The 25,684-nt window shown below is 26.6% G+C and overlaps 1 protein-coding gene across 6 annotated transcripts in view; it reads right to left on the bottom strand.

Annotated features, from left to right (window-relative positions):
• Positions 1 to 25,684, bottom strand: part of LOC145292005 (prominin-1-like) — a gene marked incomplete at its 5' end in the record, with an annotated part of 563,543 nt that overhangs the window by 150,393 nt on the left and 387,466 nt on the right. For all 6 annotated transcript variants that reach the window (XM_080137986.1, XM_080137989.1, XM_080137988.1 and 3 more), the window contains 1 exon segment: positions 798 to 887. In XM_080137986.1, the coding sequence (XP_079994112.1) occupies positions 798 to 887 (90 nt within the window).

The following is a 25,684-nucleotide window of genomic DNA, read 5'->3' as shown; positions in this document are numbered from 1 at the left end:
AAAAAAAAAGTTTACAAGTGTTTTTTATATAGATGTACATAAGAATACTTTGATAAGTATGTTTTAACTTAAGTATGGTATAATAAAATTGTGGGGTCTGTTTTAACTTAAGTATGGTATAATAAAATTGTGGGGTCTGCGTTCGAGCCTGGCCTCCAGAGAATGGAAATAGGCACAAACTTTAATAAAGACTTTTCATATCTATCTTTGATAATTATGTTTCAGTTTGGAGAAATATGGTATAATAAAATTATGGGGTGTTCGTTCGCGCCTGACCTCCATAGAATGGAAATATGTCACAAAGTTTAACAAGGTTTTTTAATATAGATCCACAGAATATTGTGATAAGTGTTTCAGTGTGAACAGGTAAATTATGGGGTTTATCTATTTCATTTTTACTTTCATCATATTTTGCTTTGGTTTTGATACCCCCAAATTCGAAGCTATCTCTTTACAACCCTTCCTTTTCATAACCTATCATACTTTCATAAATCAGAGTCCATTTTCTATAGGCTGTTTTTGAACCCAGTCAATGATGGGTACTTTTGCTAGTATACATATATATATATGACATAGAATTTTAGTTCTTTAGTTCAAGAACTATTCAATGATTAGCTATTTAAAAGTCTGATGATTTTTCATACGACAATTGAAAATAAAAGGGAAATAAAAAAAATAAACTGGAATATGTCACAAGTGACATAACAAGTTTGGTTAGAGTTTTATGTATTTTCCAATGTAGGGATGACTCAAATTTAAAAAATAGAAGAAATAAAATCATTAAAGAATAAACTTACCAATGGGTTCAGGAATGTAATGCACACAATGTCGGTAAATGAAAACATTATATTGTATACAGGTCTGCAGGGAGCAACTGTATTTATTATCTAAAAATAAAAACAAATATATGTGTATTTATATTCATAGATAAAAAAAGAAAAATTAAATTTACACTTCCAAAATATTTTTTAAATAGCAAAATAGTAGTTCCTTTGTTTTAGTAGCACAAGAATAGCATCAGCAGAATAGAATTAACATAAACTTAGAAACATGGGATTGCATATCAACACGTCATTTCTCTTACAAGTTTTTCTTACTAACATGCAATTACAACTTGCAGATAATTATTGTCTGTATCAATAACAACACGAATTATAAAGATGCAGTTGTACTGCAGTTGGAAGATTGTCCGGCAGAGGGCGTGGTAAAGTCTTTCATTGAGCAACCGGCACATGTGTCTTGCCTATCCGGCGCTCCGGTCTTGCTAACTTGATACCTTTATCTATATCTTGTTCATCTACGTATGCTAATTAGTGGGCGTCTCCACAACACCCCCCCCCCTCCCAAGATTTGAAGTTGTGTAGATTTTTGGGGTTCATTATCATTGGGTCTATAGCCTTTCTTTTCCTTCCCGATCTCCTCGGTTCGGGCATGGTCTGTGGTGGTTCAATATTAAACATTTCATATACTATATCAATTGGATCTTCCTGTTCCTCAGGTTTGTCCTGTTCGTTGTCCTTCCTATGACGTTTCCCCAATTGATTTTGGTGTCTTTTATGTATCCCTTTTTGACCTTTTATCATGTAGACCAAGTCGCTGATACATTTATCTACCTTACATATGACATATTATTTTTAAAACATTTAAAATATACCTGATCACCAGGTTTAAACCTTTTATGCGATGTGTGTGTCGTTTTATATACGACTGCTTGCTTTGGTATTAATGTATCAAATGATTTTATTTTTCTTGCAAACATTAATTCTGCTGGCGATAATTTTGACGGTGTATTTGGGTTCTCAGTTATCCTGTATATTTGCAGGAACTGTGTTAATGCTTTATTCGTCGGTGTCTCTATCGATTTTCTAAGGGCACACTTTATCGTATCTACGAACCTTTCCGCTAATCCATTTGATCTAGAATGGGACGGTGGTGTAGTTATATGGTTTACCTGAAACGATTCACAAAAATCCTTGAAAACACTTGAAGTAAATTGTGTTCCGTTATCTGTGACTGCGATGTCTGGTACCCCAAAACGTGCAAATATTTCATGCAGAAAACTTATTGTGTTATCTGTCGTTGGGTTTTTGACCCGCTTTACTTCTGGCCATCTGGAAAAACTATCTTCTATGATTAGGTAGTATTGTCCCTCGATCGGTCCAGCAAAGTCTAGATGAATGTGTGACCATGGATGGTCAGTTTTTTTCCAAGGTTTATGAACTATCGGTGGTGCCTTAGCGGCTAGCGCACAACCATTACATTTGTTTACTGTTAATGCAATATCCACATCCATATTATGCCAGTGAACATAACTCTTCATAAGTGTCTTCATCCTATTTATACCCGGGTGTCCTGCATGAAAATCACGTAAGATTTTTTTCTGCAAGGTTTTCGGTATAACAACTCTTTCACTATATAATAATACCTCATTGCATAAGGAAAATATACTTTGCGTTTTTCCGTCATTTTTCCCTTAATTTTTTCTTTATGTCTTTGACGACGTCGTCATTTTCATCCTCCCTTTTTATATACCGGTAAGCCCTTTTTTGAGCCGAAAATAGTAACTAGGGGCTTGTGGTTTGTTTCCAGTAAAAAATGTCTCCCGTACAGATAACAGTGGAATTTCGTCACCGCTAAAATAATGCTTGATGCTTCCTTTTCTATTTGGGAGTAAGCCTCCTCTGACGGAATTAGGGTCCTTGAAGCGTGCGCTATAGGTTTTTTCGTTCCATCTGGCATGATATGCTGTATACATGCTCTTATACCATATGAGCTTGTGTCACTCACAACAATTATTTGTAATTTTGGGTCGCAATAAGTTAAGGATAAATCTGACGTCAAAGTCTTTAATTTCCTCAAATGAGTCTTGACATTCTTTTGTCCATATCCATGGTGTTTCTTTCTTTAATGATTTGTTCAGCGGAGCTCTTGTTATATATATATTATTCATTGTCATTATTATGATTATTCTTTTTGTTGTTATATCGTTCGTTGTTATGACTTTTTAATAGTGAGAGTCTTAGAGTCTTATTAGAGTCTTACTAAGAGAGATGTTGAAAGACTTAGAGAGATGTTGTTGTAAGAGAGATTATGTTGTTCGTGTTATGAAGAGATTCATATGTATAAAATGTTCATACTTAGAAGTGTAGAAGCTCTTTGAGTGTTGAGACATTGTGTATGTAAAGACATTTTAAAACACATGATATAGATAAGACATATAATAACAATTTTCACTTTACCTTTTGGTAGAATTACAACACAAAGACGTTTATAAAAACACATGATGGGTTTATTTCTTCTCCCGACCGGTCGTGGTTTTCGGAGTCAAGAATTCAAAGCTTCACATTCTAAGTTTCAAAAGTGACTGTCTCGCTTCTAGACGTTCGAATCCCATGTCTTGACTGTCGTCTGTCGTCCTCAGACTCCCTCTGACTCTCTCTCAGTTTCTCTAAAGTTTCTAACTATATTGAGAACTTCCCATTTTCCATGACGTCATACACATGTTAAAACATGTGTCTTCTTTTACGTGTTCTGGAAATGCGTGTCCAAAACTTTTTCCTTTGTTTACAAAAGAAATTTTAACCTATATTCCCAGTAACCTATTTTTCCAATATGTTAAAAACATGTTTATTAAATTATCTTATAGTTGCATTCTTCAATTGAATTTTCATAACAGAATTGACAATGGACATTCTTTTCTTGAAACTATTTTATCTCTAAGCTAAACAATGGTTTGTTTTCACATTCCATTTGCTAATTCTCTCTCGTAATCTATTTCTAAACCTAAATTACGAGGTTCGAATTTCATCTATTTTATTTCATTTTCATTTTAACTAAATCTCTGTATTTTTATACTTACATGAAAAGGGGACAGCCCTTATCATGTATCTTAGGTCGTGCATGCCTTTGATAAATACTTGGTAGTAGTTCACGAGGCCTAAGAAGCTCTATAAAGTGGTCACGTTATGTAGTGCTGGCATGTTCCTAATTGCTATCACTCTTTCTGAATTAGGGCGTCGACCATCTTTACTTATTATTTGTCCTAAATACTTGATTTCGTCTAGACAAAACTCACATTTGTTTTCTTTCACCTTGAATCCGTACTCGTTTATTCTTGTGAACACTTGTTTTAAATGCTCTATATGTTCACTTATGGATGCGCTCCTTATGATTATGTCATCCAGGTATGCACAAGCACAATCTAAACCGTTCAGCATTGTGTCCATTGCTTGCTGGAATATCGCCGGCGTGACTTTTATCCCGAATGGTAATCGGTTATACTCGAATAACCCTTTGTGTGTGTTAATGCATAAAATCTTTGAGCATTTTTCTTCTATCGGAATTTGCAAATAGGCGTCGGACAAATCTACTTTTGAAAAAATTTTCCCACCATTTAGTTTGGCAAAAATCTCTTCCAGGCTTGGTAAAGGTGATCTTGTAGCATATTATTTAACCCAGTTGAAAAGTCTCCGCAGACCCAAATTTGTTCCGATTTCTTCTTTACGTACACCATAGGTGCTGCCTAGTTTCGATTTTCGATAAAATGCCCGTTCTTTCAAGTCTATCTAATTCGCTATCTATTTTGTCTAATCCGGCGAACGGCACGTTCCATTTTTTTCTTAAATACTGGTGTTGCATCCTTTTTTAGCTTGAACGAAGCTTTAAATTTATTACATCTTCCCAGTCCTCTAGTAAATATTTCTGGGAATTCGTTCTTTAGTTCATTTTTAATATTTTCTGACGTTGTGGTGCAGCTGATTTTTTTTTTTTTTTACAAAAAGCATTCATCGGTTTATCCCAAAGGTTGAATTTTTCAATAAAATCTGTTCCCAATAAATTCTTGCTTTCTTTAATTACGAAGATTTTCAATTTCTTCGTTGTGCCATTTAAATTAATGGGCAGGACGACTTCTTCGAATTTGATTTCGTCTCTTGTCACCGTTCTTGCACCCTTACTTGACTTTTTAAGAGTTAGTTTATCCAGTTTTTTCTAAGTGCTAACTTGATTCTGGAGCAGATTTGTCGGTAATAAACATTACCGACAAATCTGCTCCAGAATCAAGTTGAAATTTTATTTGTTTGACGAAAATATTAATCAACACATATTTTCGGAAATTGTCTTTCTCTTTGTCGTTTTTTCTCATTTGGTGTACTCTATATTTTGTTCTGCAACAAATACTCTTATGTCCGACTTTGTTGCAATTGAAGCATCTGATATTTTTGTAAGGACAATCCTTTCTCCAATGTTTTCCATCACATCTTCCGCAATTATTACTTGGTCCCGATTTTTTATAGTTACTTTGACTTGAATCGTAATTTCGTTTTCTGTAATTAGAGTTTGAGTATTTATAACTCGCGTAATCTTTTGGATTTTGACGAGTCTCACACTTTCTTTGCCCTGCATTTCTGCCAGATTTTTTAATCTTCCTTATGTACGACACTCCTGCTATATCTCTGGAGTCTTTTTTAGTGATACTGCCCTTTGACAATCTTCTGCTAATTTTTACAGTGTCAGACCTTGTTCTGTCTCTAATTTTGAGAGAATGTATCTTCGGATCTCTGAATTTTTTATAGAAACTAGCACCTGTGCAAAAATCAAACATTTGAAGTTGTCCACCGTAAGTTCCGATAATTTAAAATTGTTGCAGTGTTTATTCAGTCACTTTTACAATTTCCTTTCTTTAATAACTACGAACAACCGATTCCTTTTGTTACGTTATTAATTACGTACAAGAAAAAAAAATCCCTTCTTAGTACACTGAGAAAAAAAATTACTTTTTCTTTCAAAACAGTCTACCTAATAAGTTCACAGTATTTTTTTTTTTGTGTGTGCACTTTGCAGAAAGGGTTACTGTAACTTTCAAGTTTTTTTCTTTCGTAGGCACTTTGAAATAAAGTGCTTGCTGTTTTATTTATTTATTTTTTTCAAGTGTCCCAGGTTTTGAATTTCCTTTTCAAGTAGTCACAAAAAGAAAAATCTTGGTGTTTTGCAAGTATCCAGCGCTTGAATATCGCGTTCGACAATTTCATAGTTGCTGCATTTTAAACATTGAATTCCCGAGTTAATTTTTTTTTCAACCTTTGATGAGTAAGTATTTCCGGAATACCACTGTTGAGTTTGATCGTGTATTTTCTCACGCATAAATCATTTTTGGAAATCCCGTCGCCACTGTTGTGTCTGTATCAATAACAACACGAACGCAGAAAGCAAAGGTAAAACAAATATATTAAGACGAAAATATAATACATATTTACAAAATGGTACTACAGTCGGAAGATTGTCTGGCAGAGGGCGTGGTAAAGTCTATCCGGCGTTCGAACACAGCTCTCCGGTCTTGCTGACTTGATACCTTTATCTATATCTTGTTCATCCACGTATGCTAATTAGTGGGCGTCTCCACAACAATAATTAAAAATAATGCAAAATAATAAACTTTAGGCATGTACAGAGTTTAAATGAAAATGTAAAATATGCCAATATTAATTTGTTTTATATTATGTTTGGATTATTTTGAAATCAAATAAAATGAAACTAAAGTTAATGAAAAAAATGTTTCTTTTAGAGGTAGCAAATTTTATTTTCTAACATTTAATTGCAGATTTGGCAACTATCGGTTGTAAATGCCAAAAATGAATCCTTGGAATTTGTATAATAAAACTATTTTTTCTGTGATTTATTTAATAGTTTACTGTCTCTAACAAAAAAAAAACCCATATTTCATAATCAAATTTTTTTAGAGCATACAAAAAAGTTAAATTTTAATCCGTTCTTTCTTTTACTGTAAAGCAAGTATCTTCTAAAGATATGTTTCAGAATGAATGACACAAACTGTCAATTAACTGGATTTTGCTAAAAATATTTACTTCTTCTAAACTATGATAAAAAAGACGAACATTTCATCACTATTATTTACATAGTTTTATTAAGACTAGAATTGTTTAAGTTGTACTGCTTGGTTGACACATCAACCATTGTGGATCATTGTTTGCCAAACCATTTATTAAATATTAGCGGGGGAGTACCCGGCGTTGCCCAAGTGTTTGGAAGTGTGTGTGGTTGGCTGGGTGAGGGTGTTAATGAAAACCTAAGAATAAGCGAAGTAAAAAAAGAAAACAGAAAAACGAACATTAAAACTTATCTGAAAAATGAAGCGGTGGGGGGGGGGGAATCAAAACAAGAATAAATGAAGTAAAAAAAACACAAAAAAAACTAACGTTAGGCAAATGAACGATTTTAAATGTAAAAATCTGAAAAACAAAAAAGAAAACAGAAAAACGAACGTTAAAACTTCTGAAAAATAAAAACCAAAAAAACAAAAAATACATGAAAAATGGCTTAAATAAGCCTGTTTCAATATTAAAATTTAAAAAATCGGTGGGTACCTGGGTGTGTGTGGTCAGTCGGGGGGGGGGTAATGAAAACCTAAGAGTAAGCGAAGTAAAATAAAAAAACAGAAAAACGAACGAAAATATCAATTTATTTTATTTTATATTTTTACTTTTAATAATGATGTTAATAATAGAAAATATCAATTTATTTTACTTTTAATAATGATGTTAATAATAGAAAATATCATTTTATTCTGTTTTTTTTTTTTTACTTTTAATAATGATGTTAGTAATAAAAAATATCAATTTATTTTATTTTTACTTTTAATAATGATGTTAATAATAGAAAATATACATTTATTTTGGTTTTTACTTTTAATAATGATGTTAATAATAGAAAATATAAATTTTTTTATTTTTACTTTTAATAATGATGTTAATAATAGAAAATATAAATTTTTTTATTTTTACTTTTAATAATGATGTTAATAATAGAAAATATCAATTTTTTTTTACTTTTAATAATGATGTTAATAATAGAAAATATCAATTTATTTTATTTTTACTTTTAATAATGATGTTAATAATAGAAAATAAAAATTTATTTTATTTTTACTTTTAATAATGATGTTAATAATAGAAAATATCAATTTTTTTATTTTTACTTTTAATAATGATGTTAATAATAGAAAATATCAATTTATTTTATTTTTACTTTTAATAATGATGTTAATAATAGAAAATATCAATTTTTTATTTTTACTTTTAATAATGATGTTAATAATAGAAAATAAAAATTTATTTTATTTTTACTTTTAATAATGATGTTAATAATAGAAAATATCAATTTTTTTATTTTTACTTTTAATAATGATGTTAATAATAGAAAATATCAATTTTTTATTTTTACTTTTAATAATGATGTTAATAATAGAAAATAAAAATTTATTTTATTTTTACTTTTAATAATGATGTTAATAATAGAAAATATCAATTTTTTTATTTTTACTTTTAATAATGATGTTAATAATAGAAAATATCAATTTATTTTATTTTTACTTTTAATAATGATGTTAATAATAGAAAATATCAATTTTTTATTTTTACTTTTAATAATGATGTTAATAATAGAAAATAAAAATTTATTTTATTTTTACTTTTAATAATGATGTTAATAATAGAAAATATCAATTTTTTTATTTTTACTTTTAATAATGATGTTAATAATAGAAAATATCAATTTATTTTATTTTTACTTTTAATAATGATGTTAATAATAGAAAATAAAAATTTATTTTATTTTTACTTTTAATAATGATGTTAATAATAGAAAATATCAATTTTTTATTTTTACTTTTAATAATGATGTTAATAATAGAAAATAAAAATTTATTTTATTTTTACTTTTAATAATGATGTTAATAATAGAAAATATCAATTTTTTTATTTTTACTTTTAATAATGATGTTAATAATAGAAAATATCAATTTATTTTATTTTTACTTTTAATAATGATGTTAATAATAGAAAATATCAATTTTTTTATTTTTACTTTTAATAATGATGTTAATAATAGAAAATATCAATTTATTTTATTTTTACTTTTAATAATGATGTTAATAATAGAAAATATCAATTTTTTATTTTTACTTTTAATAATGATGTTAATAATAGAAAATAAAAATTTATTTTATTTTTACTTTTAATAATGATGTTAATAATAGAAAATAAAAATTTATTTTATTTTTACTTTTAATAATGATGTTAATAATAGAAAATATCAATTTTTTATTTTTACTTTTAATAATGATGTTAATAATAGAAAATATCAATTTTTTATTTTTACTTTTAATAATGATGTTAATAATAGAAAATATCAATTTATTTTATTTTTACTTTTAATAATGATGTTAATAATAGAAAATAAAAATTTATTTTATTTTTACTTTTAATAATGATGTTAATAATAGAAAATAAAAATTTATTTTATTTTTACTTTTAATAATGATGTTAATAATAGAAAATATCAATTTTTTATTTTTACTTTTAATAATGATGTTAATAATAGAAAATATCAATTTTTTATTTTTACTTTTAATAATGATGTTAATAATAGAAAATATCAATTTATTTTATTTTTACTTTTAATAATGATGTTAATAATAGAAAATAAAAATTTATTTTATTTTTACTTTTAATAATGATGTTAATAATAGAAAATAAAAATTTATTTTATTTTTACTTTTAATAATGATGTTAATAATAGAAAATATCAATTTTTTATTTTTACTTTTAATAATGATGTTAATAATAGAAAATAAAAATTTATTTTATTTTTACTTTTAATAATGATGTTAATAATAGAAAATAAAAATTTATTTTATTTTTACTTTTAATAATGATGTTAATAATAGAAAATACCAATTTATTTTATTTTTACTTTTAATAATGATGTTAATAATAGAAAATATCAATTTATTTTATTTTTACTTTTAATAATGATGTTAATAATAGAAAATATCAATTTTTTATTTTTACTTTTAATAATGATGTTAATAATAGAAAATAAAAATTTATTTTATTTTTACTTTTAATAATGATGTTAATAATAGAAAATAAAAATTTATTTTATTTTTACTTTTAATAATGATGTTAATAATAGAAAATACCAATTTATTTTATTTTTACTTTTAATAATGATGTTAATAATAGAAAATATCAATTTATTTTATTTTTACTTTTAATAATGATGTTAATAATAGAAAATATCAATTTTTTATTTTTACTTTTAATAATGATGTTAATAGAAAATAAAAATTTATTTTATTTTTACTTTTAATAATGATGTTAATAATAGAAAATAAAAATTTATTTTATTTTTACTTTTAATAATGATGTTAATAATAGAAAATATCAATTTATTTTATTTTTACTTTTAATAATGATGGTAATAATAGAAAATATCAATTTTTTTTTTACTTTTAATAATGATGTTAATAATAGAAAATATCAATTTATTTTATTTTTACTTTTAATAATGATGTTAATAATAGAAAATATCAATTTATTTTATTTTTACTTTTAATAATGATGTTAATAATAGAAAATATCAATTTTTTTTTTACTTTTAATAATGATGTTAATAATAGAAAATATCAATTTATTTTATTTTTACTTTTAATAATGATGTTAATAATAGAAAATATCAATTTATTTTATTTTTACTTTTAATAATGATGTTAATAATAGAAAATATAAATTTATTTTATTTTTACTTTTAATAATGATGTTAATAATAGAAAATATCAATTGATTATGGTTTTTACTTTTAATAATGATGTTAATAATAGAATATAAAAATTTATTTTATTTTTACTTTTAATAATGATGTTAATAATAGAAAATATCAATTTATTTTGGTTTTTACTTTTAATAATGATGTTAATAATAGAATATATCAATTTATTTTGATTTTTACTTTTAATAATGATGTTAATAATAGAAAATATCAATTTTTTTATTTTTACTTTTAATAATGATGTTAATAATAGAAAATAAAAATTTATTTTATTTTTACTTTTAATAATGATGTTAATAATAGAAAATATCAATTTATTTTGATTTTTACTTTTAATAATGATGTTAATAATAGAAAATATCAATTTATTTTGGTTTTTACTTTTAATAATGATGTTAATAATAGAAAATATCAATTTATTTTGGTTTTTACTTTTAATAATGATGTTAATAATAGAAAATATCAATTTATTTTGGTTTTTACTTTTAATAATGATGTTAATAATAGAATATATCAATTTATTTTATTTTTACTTTTAATAATTATGTTAATAATAGAAAATATCAATTTATTTTATTTTTACTTTTAATAATGATGTTAATAATAGAAAATATCAATTTATTTTGTTTTTACTTTTAATAATGATGTTAATAATAGAAAATATCAATTTATTTTATTTTTACTTTTAATAATGATGTTAATAATAGAAAATATCAATTTATTTTGGTTTTTACTTTTAATAATGATGTTAATAATAGAATATATCAATTTTTTTTATTTTTACTTTTAATAATGATGTTAATAATAGAAAATATCAATTTATTTTGTTTTTACTTTTAATAATGATGTTAATAATAGAAAATATCAATTTATTTTATTTTTACTTTTAATAATTATGTTAATAATAGAAAATATAAATTTATTTTGGTTTTTACTTTTAATAATGATGTTAATAATAGAATATATCAATTTATTTTGATTTTTACTTTTAATAATGATGTTAATAATAGAAAATATAAATTTTTTTATTTTTACTTTTAATAATGATGTTAATAATAGAAAATATCAATTTATTTTGGTTTTTACTTTTAATAATGATGTTAATAATAGAAAATATCAATTTATTTTATTTTTACTTTTAATAATGATGTTAATAATAGAAAATATCAATTTATTTTGGTTTTTACTTTTAATAATGATGTTAATAATAGAATATATCAATTTATTTTATTTTTACTTTTAATAATGATGTTAATAATAGAAAATATCAATTTATTTTGTTTTTTACTTTTAATAATGATGTTAATAATAGAATATATCAATTTATTTTATTTTTACTTTTAATAATTATGTTAATAATAGAAAATATCAATTTATTTTGGTTTTTACTTTTAATAATGATGTTAATAATAGAATATATCAATTTATTTTGATTTTTACTTTTAATAATGATGTTAATAATAGAAAATATAAATTTTTTTATTTTTACTTTTAATAATGATGTTAATAATAGAAAATATCAATTTATTTTGGTTTTTACTTTTAATAATGATGTTAATAATAGAAAATATCAATTTATTTTATTTTTACTTTTAATAATGATGTTAATAATAGAAAATATCAATTTATTTTGGTTTTTACTTTTAATAATGATGTTAATAATAGAATATATCAATTTATTTTGATTTTTACTTTTAATAATGATGTTAATAATAGAAAATATCAATTTTTTTATTTTTACTTTTAATAATGATGTTAATAATAGAAAATATCAATTTATTTTGGTTTTTACTTTTAATAATGATGTTAATAATAGAAAATATCAATTTATTTTGTTTTTACTTTTAATAATGATGTTAATAATAGAAAATATAAATTTTTTTATTTTTACTTTTAATAATGATGTTAATAATAGAAAATATCAATTTATTTTGGTTTTTACTTTTAATAATGATGTTAATAATAGAAAATATAAATTTTTTTATTTTTACTTTTAATAATGATGTTAATAATAGAAAATATCAATTTATTTTGTTTTTTACTTTTAATAATGATGTTAATAATAGAATATATCAATTTATTTTATTTTTACTTTTAATAATGATGTTAATAATAGAAAATATCAATTTATTTTGGTTTTTACTTTTAATAATGATGTTAATAATAGAATATATCAATTTATTTTGATTTTTACTTTTAATAATGATGTTAATAATAGAATATATCAATTTATTTTATTTTTACTGTTAATAATGATGTTAATAATAGAAAATATCAATTTATTTTATTTTTACTTTTAATAATGATGTTAATAATAGAAAATATCAATTTATTTTGGTTTTTACTTTTAATAATGATGTTAATAATAGAATATATCAATTTATTTTGATTTTTACTTTTAATAATGATGTTAATAATAGAAAATATCAATTTATTTTATTTTTACTGTTAATAATGATGTTAATAATAGAAAATATCAATTTATTTTATTTTTACTTTTAATAATGATGTTAATAATAGAAAATATCAATTTATTTTATTTTTACTGTTAATAATGATGTTAATAATAGAATATATCAATTTATTTTATTTTTACTGTTAATAATGATGTTAATAATAGAATATATCAATTTATTTTATTTTTACTTTTAATAATGATGTTAACAATAGAAAATATCAATTTATTTTATTTTTACTTTTAATAATGATGTTAATAATAGAAAATATCAATTTATTTTATTTTTACTTTTAATAATGATGTTAATAATAGAAAATATCAATTTATTTTGTTTTTACTTTTAATAATGATGTTAATAATAGAATATATCAATTTATTTTGATTTTACTTTTAATAATGATGTTAATAATAGAAAATATCAATTTATTTTATTTTTACTTTTAATAATGATGTTAATAATAGAAAATATCAATTTATTTTGTTTTTACTTTTAATAATGATGTTAATAATAGAAAATATCAATTTATTTTGATTTTACTTTTAATAATGATGTTAATAATAGAAAATATCAATTTATTTTATTTTTACTTTTAATAATGATGTTAATAATAGAAAATATCAATTTATTTTGTTTTTACTTTTAATAATGATGTTAATAATAGAAAATATCAATTTATTTTGATTTTACTTTTAATAATGATGTTAATAATAGAAAATATCAATTTATTTTATTTTTACTTTTAATAATGATGTTAATAATAGAAAATATCAATTTATTTTGTTTTTACTTTTAATAATGATGTTAATAATAGAAAATATCAATTTATTTTGTTTTTTACTTTTAATAATGATGTTAATAATAGAATATATCAATTTATTTTATTTTTACTGTTAATAATGATGTTAATAATAGAAAATATCAATTTATTTTATTTTTACTTTTAATAATGATGTTAATAATAGAAAATATCAATTTATTTTATTTTTACTTTTAATAATGATGTTAATAATAGAATATATCAATTTATTTTGGTTTTTACTTTTAATAATGATGTTAATAATAGAATATATCAATTTATTTTGATTTTTACTTTTAATAATGATGTTAATAATAGAAAATATCAATTTATTTTATTTTTACTTTTAATAATGATGTTAATAATAGAATATATCAATTTATTTTATTTTTACTTTTAATAATGATGTTAATAATAGAAAATATCAATTTATTTTGATTTTTACTTTTAATAATGATGTTAATAATAGAAAATATCAATTTATTTTATTTTTACTTTTAATAATGATGTTAATAATAGAATATATCAATTTATTTTATTTTTACTTTTAATAATGATGTTAATAATAGAAAATATCAATTTATTTTGGTTTTTACTTTTAATAATGATGTTAATAATAGAAAATATCAATTTATTTTGATTTTTACTTTTAATAATGATGTTAATAATAGAAAATATCAATTTATTTTATTTTTACTTTTAATAATGATGTTAATAATAGAATATATCAATTTATTTTATTTTTACTTTTAATAATGATGTTAATAATAGAAAATATCAATTTATTTTGGTTTTTACTTTTAATAATGATGTTAATAATAGAAAATATCAATTTATTTTGATTTTTACTTTTAATAATGATGTTAATAATAGAAAATATCAATTTATTTTGATTTTTACTTTTAATAATGAAGTTAATTATAGAAAATATAATTTTGTTTTTTACTTTTAATAATGATGTTAATAATAGAATATATCAATTTATTTTATTTTTACTTTTAATAATGATGTTAATAATAGAAAATATCAATTTATTTTGATTTTTACTTTTAATAATGATGTTAATAATAGAAAATATCAATTTATTTTATTTTTACTTTTAATAATGATGTTAATAATAGAATATATCAATTTATTTTATTTTTACTTTTAATAATGATGTTAATAATAGAAAATATCAATTTATTTTGGTTTTTACTTTTAATAATGATGTTAATAATAGAAAATATCAATTTATTTTGATTTTTACTTTTAATAATGATGTTAATAATAGAAAATATCAATTTATTTTGTTTTTTACTTTTAATAATGAAGTTAATTATAGAAAATATAATTTTGTTTTTTATTTAAATAATGATCTCAATTATAAACATAAATTTTTGTTTTGTTATTGAAAATATGAAGTTTTTTCTTTTTCTTTTGGATATTTCTCAATAGAGAATATGAATTTTTTTTTTGAATCGTGAATTTATGAAAAAAAAAAAAGAAAAGAAATTCTTACTCTGTATTTTGAAATAGTTTTCAAAATACAGAGTAAGAATTTCTTTTCTTTTTTTTTCACTTAACCTAACAGAAAAAAGCATATCATTACTTCGTATATTTTCAGAGTAGCATGGTATGTATGAATGGCATTTCTGAATTGGCAGTTTAACCAAGACTTCATGTTAGTTGAAAGTTTTAGGCAGGCTTTCTTTTGCAATCAGTAGAAATGTTTTCGTGAAATATGCGTGGTCTATGTTATTTCATTTGTCATTTTATATTTATGTCCTCCTTTTAAATGTTAGTATATTATATTTCCTTCAGTTTTTGAAAGTTCCACAATGATTTTGATAATCTTTGTTAGAAATTTTTTTTTATTTCTAACGCGCCTCTCTTTTCTTGGTTCCTTGTTATCCGAACAACTTGGTTAATTTTGAGAAAGAATAACACAATAAAATTCTTGTATTTAAAATAACGTATATTTACAAGTAAAGGTTAAAGTTTCCAAAACAGTTGTTCTGGAGGAGTTTCTGTTTGTTGCAGAAAAAGAGAGTAATTTCTGAGAAGTGCTTGCTGTTAATCTTTTTTTTTCTTTTTTATTGTTGCAAGCAACTCCAAGTAATAGTGGGTAATTTGCATAAGTGGCTTTATGCAAATTACCTTACAAAGTTTGAGTACAAATAATTCTAACACACTCCCTCCAAGAAGATTGCAATACGTTTATTGCAATAAAAACAGAAGGAGAGATGTCTCTGAAATATATATAAAGAGTTTATAAAAAAATAATTTGCCGTTTTATTTTTCTATATCTTTGTTTTCCATTTTTTTTTTAAATTGTTGGATGGTTGATTTTTTTTTTTTTTGGTATCAACCTTTTTAGATCATTCAATGCCAAGAACAATTTTTTTTTTTTAAATAGGAAAGTTGAATTTGTTTAATTATTACAGATAATCAATATTATCTTTCATCATTTGATAGAATTTGGCAGAGGCTTTGCGTTTGGGTCTAGTCCTGAGTTGATTGGACACCACTTCATTGCTATTACTATTGCCTAATTGCAGTGTTTTATCATTAAGTCCTTCACTAGAATCATTTTGGAAAGGCTTACTGATAGGTTCTTCCATTCGAGTATTACCTTGGGGACATGATATTTCCATAGGGTATAGGTTAGAAATGGAGTGATACTCTATTGTTCATTACCTTGCTTCAGTTTAACAGCTCGTATTTTATTGTCAAACCCTTTCTTTCTAAAACCTTGCCCAGCATCCAGAAGGGTCTCGATTTAGTCGTGGATTTGATCAATACGACATCCCCTACTTTTATTCTATTTTCCCATTTATTTTGGTAAATATTCCTGCCAAGTTCTCTTAAACTTAGCAAATAGCTTTCATACCATAATAATTTAAATTTTAATATTATTTCTTCTTGAAAATTTAAAGTTTTATTTAATGAGTTTGAGTCAGGTTCTTCCTGCCAAACCTCTTCCTCTTCAGATTTTAGAACTAAAGAGGAATTCCCATATATTCTCAAAAAGGAATTAGGAGTTATAATTTCAAGATTAGGAGAGCTTAATCTATAAGTTAAAGGTCTAGAATTTATAGCCAACTTAATATTTGACAATGTTGTTAAAAGTTCAAAATAGCTAAGTCTAGATCTTTCTATGTAGAGGTAGGGAGTACTGGGTCGGGTCTTCAGATTTTGGTGGAGACCCCCTCAGATCAAAATATGCACTAAACCTAGGTAAGAATCGAAAAAATTTTGAAAAAAAATCAAAATTCATCTGTTGGCGCCATTTTTTAGATTTTTAGGTTCCGGGGGCCCAAAAACGCCCATTTACCCATCTTTGCAAAAGAAGGGATAAGAAATAGCAGTTGAAACTTAGGTATTTTCACTTCTTTTGACTTGGTCAATGAATTAGGATAGGAATGACACAATGTATAGCTAAATTGAGTTTTATTTTAGCATATAAAAGTCATTTTTAGTACAAAATCGGGATTTTAGCACAATTTTCACGGTGATTTATACCCTAGATGTCATTCATTTTGCGGAAAGAAATACCCTTAATCGTCCAGTGTTCCAAATCTGGTAAATTTTACATAAGAATGTTTCTTACAAAGCTTCATACAAAAATTGTAAGTGTTATTTAACTAGTTTCCCAAGGGGCTTGGGGACTAGTACTAGTAGAATCGAATGATTGATAACATTGCAGTGTTATCTGAGAAAGGAGTTGTTTTGTTTATTTGGTCAGTTCAAAATGAGACTCTGAAATGTAGAGTCTCCTTGCTATGTTATTTTTATCATAATCATAGCACACAGTTGAAATCTCCTTCTCCTTGGGTCCATTCATATTTTTATTTGGGTCCATTTTGAATATCCTGACACAGTTATATTTCTCTTTCAGGATTGTATTGAAGAGTCAGCCGGTAGAATGAGTAGTGTTGCAGAGCAGTCCACAACTTTCTCTTTTGGTGATGTTCTTCCTTCAGAATATGAAGTCATTGCTAAAATTCTTGAAGTCGCACCATCTGGACAACCAACTGAAGAGAAAGAGACTAGACTCAGAAAACAAGCTGTGTCAGATTGCGCCAAAGGATTAATGATAACCTGGTCGAAGGTGTTCTCCGCATCTAATGTTCTGTCTGCGAAATCGGTGAAGAAGAAGATTCGCAAATCTTTGCAGTCATACTACAATGCTGTTACAACCAGCAAGAAGAAGAAAAGACGTGCAGAGATTGAGTTTAAGAAGGAACATTCCGAACTCTTCAACATCAAAGGCATGGCGGTAGATCCTGAGAAGTTTGCTCCAGTGGAAAAGACATTCTACTATGATCAGTTGAAAATGAATCGAAATTGGGGAATCGACTTGACACAAGTAGACGAGGAGTTTGAAAAAGAGATGGAGGACATGCGACAAAAAGAAGCAGCTGAGGTAGAAATGATGGAGGATGAACTTTCATACATCATGGATGAGGTGGTTGACACACTCAACAGTACTACAGTAGGTAGTGAAAAGAACAGTCAAGAAGGAGTTAGCATGACTCGTTCAGGTCTGGTTCGAGTTCTTGTAGATTGCGCTGATGCTGCGTCACAAACAGACCAGTCTTTCATACCCCAGCCAGAGATTCGTAAGATTCGAAACTGCACTGAAGCCATCAAAAAAGTTTGTGTGGAAGTCAGTGTGAAGTGTGGAATCTCAGTGAAAAAAGCTATTCTAGCTGTTCAAATAGTCTGCAAAATTCTGTATGGACATGATTTTTATTTGAACAAGGAAGAGGCAGACAAAGCTAATCCTTCTCCTTGCACGTCTTCAACTCCCCCAGAAGTGAGTGATGAAATAATTGAAGATGATGAAGCACCATGTAAAAAGAAGGCCAAGTTAAATCGAAAACCCATGCCCCATTCCAAATCAGATTGGGAAGGTTATAAGAATGTTTTGCCAGCACCAAGAACAATAACTGATTACAAACAAATAATGGCAATTCAAGCCAAATCTGCTGCTGCCAACTTTCTTTATAACAACTCCGACAATTTGAAGTGCCACTTACATTATGACACAACATCACGATGTAAAATTGATGGTGAATGGCCAGCCATTATATTCAATTTCTCTGGAAAAAAAAAGGTTCTCGCTCCGTCCCCTGTTCTTTGCCTACGAGGATAGAAAGCAAATAGTGAAGCTGCTTGTCGAGACGTTCCATCGTCTAGCAGTTTTGGTGATACCAGAAGATCCTAACATCTCAGTTACGGCTAAAGACTTGTGGGAAAAAGAAAAAATCATCATGACTGATTCAGTTGAAAAAAACTTGAAAATAGAATTTGAAATTGCTCGTGAGTTGAATTCGGAGCACGTTCCCCTTCACACTCTTTGTAAAGCGCATACTGTTGAAGCTTTAGATAGATCAAACCCAGATGATAAGCAAACTATCGATGCAGATCAAATTGTCGAATGCGAAATCAACGGAGACTGGGATGTTCTTTCGGACCGAAACATGCAATTCACACTGCACAACCACAAAGAGATTGCAGCCAAGTTTGATGGATTATTGTAGTGCTTGTAGTGTATATCTGAGTCACTTTTGTTAAGTCTGTTAAGCACTTGGAAATCATAAAAGGATGGGATTATGTTGATTTCGGCCTATTTTCAGCAATTTTAGGTCCAATTTGGCCAAATTCACCCCTAAAATTGCCCTTAAAGACCCCAAGACCTGTCAATAATCATGGTTCTCTGCCTTATATGTGTGTCTGAAGTCATTCATATCCATTGGGAATGAACAAGGATCGATTAAGTGACCGAGAACAGGATTTTGGCAATTTCGTCCTATTTTTGGCAATTTTGGGTCAAAATTTGGTCTATTTCTCTTCAAAAAAGGCCCAAAAAGATCTGAGACCTGTATATAATCGTACTCCAATGTCTATTTTAGGTATCTACAGCAATATATACCTTTATAAAGGTGGACGAGGATAATTTATGTGACTCAAGATGGTTTTTGTGATTTTTGCCTGTTTTTCGGCCAATTTATGGCCAATTTTGGCCATTTTTTGACCGAAATTGACCAAGAATACCACAAAACCTGTTTAAATACATGACCCTGTGTCATTTGAAACTATTTATATCCATTAATGGGCATTGGAGATACACAAGAAGCAAAATTATGCCTTGAAATCACTCATATTGACATTTCGGACACATATTTCTTGAAAAACCAGCCCCAGATCTAAAAAATGCCGCCAACAGATGAAAAAATTTTTTTTTTCAAATTTTTTTTCGATTTTGACCTAGGTACACCTTATATTTTGATTTGAGGGGGTCCCCACCAGATTTTGAAGATGTGACCTTTTTTCGACCCAGCACTCCCTACCTCTATTCTATGACCTTGAATAGACAACCCTTAAGAACTCTTATCAATCTCTCCCAAGCCGAACCAACCCATGCAGAATATAAAGGGATTTTGATATGTCGGATATCTAATTTCTCTAGTTCTTCCTGAAACGTCTTTGACTGTAGAGAACTTTCAAGAATACAACCTGCCTTTTTAAAGGTTTTAACGTTATCACTGTATAAAAATTGAGTTACAGAATACATGTTGCAAAATCTCTGAAAGGCCAGCATAAAATTTCGGGTGGACATATCGGGTAACAGTTCAAAATGGACTGCCCTTATGTTAAGGCAAGTAAATATTAAAACAAACATTTTTACTGCACTTCCACCCACTTCATTCTTTACCCACAAATGACCTGTGTAGTCGATTCCCACATGATTGAAAGGTTTCACTAAATTGACATGATGCCTAGGCAAATCCACAACTTTAGGATATTTATAAGCCAAAGCATTATACTTTTTGCAGGTTGAACAATTATTTATTTCTGCCTTTACAACAGTCAAACCTTGGGGAATCCACACACCTTGCTCTCGCAAATAATTTAATGTGGTACCTATTCTCATGTGTTGCACCTTAGCATGGCAATAGTTAATGAATAAAGACGTAAATTTATTCCTTTTAGGCAATAACACAGGGTTATATACTTCATAGTTGAAATATAGGCATTTGCTTATCCTCCCTTGAGATCTCAAAATTCCATCAGAGTCTATGAATAAATTTAAATTTGAAACCAAAGTGGGGACATTTTTATTACTTTTGTCCTGTGATTTCAAAAAGTCAATCTCCTTGAAGAAATGCTCATTCTGTATTAACCTTATCCAGTACATTTTTGCTTTCTTCAATGGATGGACACCATTTTATTTCTTACAAAACGGTTTGAACAATAAACTTGTTATTCTCAATAATTTATTGTAATCAGAATATTTTTCAATGTCCAAAATGGCAGTTTTTGTTTTAATTATTTGATTACAATTAACATTTACTGTTCCCTTATGGTCAGGTGAAATACTCATTAAAGGGTATTTAGGCCAATTTTTAAATTCGTTGGTAAGCCAACTTGGTCCTTCCAACCATAATTTTCTATTTCTTAAATATTTATTGTAAGATATTCCCCTAGTTAACATATCAGCCGGATTTTGATCTGTATGAACATAGTGAAACATTATTGGTAGTTTAAATTCATCCTCAAGAGCTTTTATTAATCCATTTACTTCGGATATTCTATTTTTAACAAATTTAGATTTTACTTTACTTTCTTTTGTGATTAACCAATTTAAAACTACTTGAGCACCCACGCATATGTTAATAAATTGAAACTGAATATCTTCATAAGTTTCAATTAATGTTGGAAGACATTTTAATGTCAGTATTACTCCCATTAGTTCCAAAGTAGGGGCACTAAGTTCATTACCTTTCCTTAACGGGGACAATTTAGATTTAGCAAATAAAAACGAACTTGCCCATCGATCTGTTTTATTCCTTCCCTAAATTTACTTATTTGCTTGTTGTCAAAGGAAATAGATTCTTGATCATTGGGCCTTATTCCCATAGATTCAAGACTAAAGAGATTTTCTAAGCCGTTGTCTACTTCACTGTCGGATAAAATATTCTCTAAGGGATTGAAATAAGATTTAAGGGGATCCATTATTAGGTTAATTACTGTTTTATTTTTTTATTGGTTTTAATTGAGTGTTAAGCAAGTCATTTCTCTCGGCTGAACTGATAAAATTGAAAATGTTTCCAATAGGAGCTACCCTATCATCTATGATAAAGTTATAACCACCCCCTATCTTTTTTATGGAAAAGGAAAGATATTGAATTATGTCTATCCCCATGAGCATATCTATTTCAATAGTGTCGAGTTCTTTATTTAAGTAAAAGGACTCATCAAGCAGATTTACACCCTGTAATTTTAATTTATTAATTACATCTTTCATTCCGTGCATTGTGTAATTTATATCCATGCTTTCGTCTACCAATAGCGGAACAAAAAACATTCTATTCCTTAATTTTACACCAGTAGACATTTGTTTAAATTTCTTAACTTGCCGTCCTAAATAACTATGTATCTCATGCTCTGATGAGAACAACTCATTATAATTTGGGGATAATGCTAGAGCAGCTTCTTTTGTTATAAAAGATCTTTGGCTGCCACAATCTATTAAGCACCTAACTTGTCTTTGCTTATGACCACATTTTAAATTTAGGGTCATAGTAGGTAACATATTACAAGTGTCCGTATTTTTCAAGGCGTAACACAAGTTTGTTTGAACAGCCTTTTGAGTAGGACACAAAGAAGTTAAATGTTCTTTTTTTTTACATGTGAGACACGGAAACTTTAAGAACCCCTTTTTTCCATAGCATTCTGATTCATTGTGACCTGAACCAGCACATCTGGTGCACAAGGACAGTTCTAAGATTCTTGCTAGTTTAGCCTCATAATTAGGATAAGTTTACACTTTCCGAAGTAGTGTCCTTCCGAGGAACACAGCTTACACACGGATTTTTTTTATAGCTTGTACTTTGAAATTTTGTACCGTTGGTACTTTATCTTTTGGGTTTATTTTAAAACTACGTTTAAAGTCATAGCTACTGAAATTTTTTTTATCCTTAGCAATATTTTTTACAGTTAAAGTCCGAGTTAGAGTTTTTAAAATATCCCTATAGTTATCAAATATTTGCTTTAAGTTGGGATAATTATTATTAACTTTATTAATTAATTCTTTAACAACTACTTTGGGAAGTTTAGTCATAATAATGTGACTAATTAGAATATTTCCAGAAGAACCCTCTTCCAAAAAATCAATTTCATATTGTTTTAGCTCATATAAGTAGGCCCTTATTTTTGATATATAATATTTAACATTCAAATATTCTGGACTATATTTCTCACCAGGTTTAGCTTTTAATATGTTTTTTAATGTTTCGTCGATAATATATGCTTTATCTAAAAACTCTTCTTTCAATAAATCTAAAGCAATTTTATAATTCGTATCGGTTATTGACAAATGTCTTATTTGTTTTAAGGCATAATCCTTCAAGTAACCGACCAAATAAGACAGTTTAGCTGAGTCTGACAATTTCCTTCTAGAATCAATCACATTGTTAAATTGAATAAAAAAATTGTGAAAGGCGAACTCGTCCTTTCCATTTCCCGAAAAAGTGCTGCAATTCAAAGGAGGAGGTTTTCCCTCACTTAAAGTTTCTTCAATAGACAAGGTTGAAGGAGTCTTGTCATCTTTACTGGTTAAATAGTCCTCGTATTTGTCTGTATTCACTAAGATAAAAACATATTCGGCTTGACTATCTAATTCATTATTCAAGGCTTCTTCGTCTTTAATACTATAATCAACCCTTTGTGAAAAGGGTTTAATTACCTCATTCCAATAATTGATTTTGGACACTTCATCATCAATGGCTTTTAACTGTTTTTTACACAGGGAAGTATTCAGGGTAGAATTGTCATACATGGTCTCCAGGCTATTAAAGTACATTGTTACTTTTCTTTTATGTGTAGCCTGGTTTCGTCTAAAAGACAGTAATTTTTCTCGTATCATTTCAATATTCATATCCTCGGGTTTTTCTTCTCCCAGAAGGTTTTTAAGAGTTCCCTCCATGGTGACGTCTTCCTTAATAGCCATTTATTTTAGTAGGTATGAATAAGTACCGTAATTTGAATACAAGTGCAATAAAATAATTTTGTTTTTAATCCAATCGGGTAGAGTTTTTGTACGTTTTGAACGTCCCAAATTCACGTTTTATAAAACTCGAGTAAGTATGTTCCATAAAAGTTTTTTGAATATGTCATAGTATACCGTTAGTTTGGATCCAGAATAATAATTTCTCTCTTGTGGAGTATCCATCCTTGAAATAACTTGAGGTAACATCACTTGGAGAAGGTTCATTCCTCGTTGGTTATCCATATTAAATGTTATGGATGCGAATACCACGATGTTAACTGTTTTGGAAATATGTTAGAAATTTTTTTTTATTTCTAACGCGCCTCTCTTTTCTTGGTTCCTTGTTATCCGAACAACTTGGTTAATTTTGAGAAAGAATAACACAATAAAATTCTTGTATTTAAAATAAAGTATATTTACAAGTAAAGGTTAAAGTTTCCAAAACAGTTGTTCTGGAGGAGTTTCTGTTTGTTGCAGAAAAAGAGGGTAATTTCTGAGAAGTGCTCGCTGTTAATCTTTTTTTTTTCTTTTTTATTGTTGCAAGCAACTCCAAGTAATAGTGGGTAATTTGCATAAGTGGCTTTATGCAAATTACCTTACAAAGTTTGAGTACAAATAATTCTAACATCTTAGAAAACACCGAAAGTGGTTACAACCACAAGTATTTTTGTGTATTTTCCTATTTGAATCTATGTGAATAGTGGAGATCACATAATGTGAGATCTAATACAGTATATGAACCCGTGTGATGCAGGTGTATGGCTTATAACTTTTTTGATTCTATGATTTTGCTTTTTCCATTGGTTTCTTTACTTCTCCAAATTTAATTATGACTGTTAAAGTCATTAGCGTTAATAAGGGGTAAGGAAAGTTTAAACTGTTTCAGTTTCATTAATTTTATCTTTCGGTGGTGAGATTATTTTTATGAAGAGATGTTTATAAGGCAACTGGCTGTAAATTTATTTTTAAAGAGATTTGTAGTATTTTGTTATTTACCACAATGTAAGTGCTTTCTGAGCTTCTGTTAATACTATTCTAATTACAAGAGCTATGATTTATATTTATTTTGTTTATTTTTTTCTTTGAAGTGACTTTCTTTGGGACAACTGCTGGAGATAAGCTTTTCATAATTTAATTTTATGCTAAACTAACATTTCAGCTCAGCATTGCCCGGGTGTTTGGAGGTGTACATTGAGCAAAAAAAAAAAAAAAAAAAAAGTGGTAGTAGGAAGGCAGGCTTGAACTCATACTGCAAAGGAGGAAAAGAATGGGAAGAAAAACGTGACGTCTTTGCTGTTATGACCACCGCCAAACCAAATGTGACGTAGGCTAGACAATTGAAAAGAGGGGATGACTTTCGACAATATTGGCGAAAAAAGCGACCCCTCCCAGTAGAAAGGTGCCCAGTTGAAGGTGAAGAAATTAATGTTTTAAATGTTTGAAATTAATGCCAATTTTTCGATATTTGTCGTCTGAAAGGTCAAGCTTAAAAACGATACTGATCTTGTGAAAAACCATCGCCTCTGTTGAAAGTTTTAGGCAGACAGGCAAACATTTATATATTGGTAGCTCAAATTTTTGACCCAAACCGATTAAAAAGCGTGCCCTATCTCTGAATACCCTTTATATAAAATTTAAAATGTTTAGACCAGAAATTGTCTGAGTAATTTGGTAGAGACTGAAGCAGTCAAATGTTTTTTTAACTTTGACCCCTATTATGACCCCTTAAAATTTATTGTTTTGGGCTCAAATAAAATTATTAAG

Source organism: Euprymna scolopes, chromosome 13 (assembly GCF_053919585.1).
Source record: "Euprymna scolopes isolate OS-2025 chromosome 13, ASM5391958v1, whole genome shotgun sequence".
In the NCBI taxonomy this organism is placed as follows: Eukaryota; Metazoa; Mollusca; class Cephalopoda; order Sepiida; family Sepiolidae; genus Euprymna; species Euprymna scolopes.
Note: the sequence above shows the minus strand (reverse complement) of the source record. Positions and strands in the feature narration are given on the sequence as shown.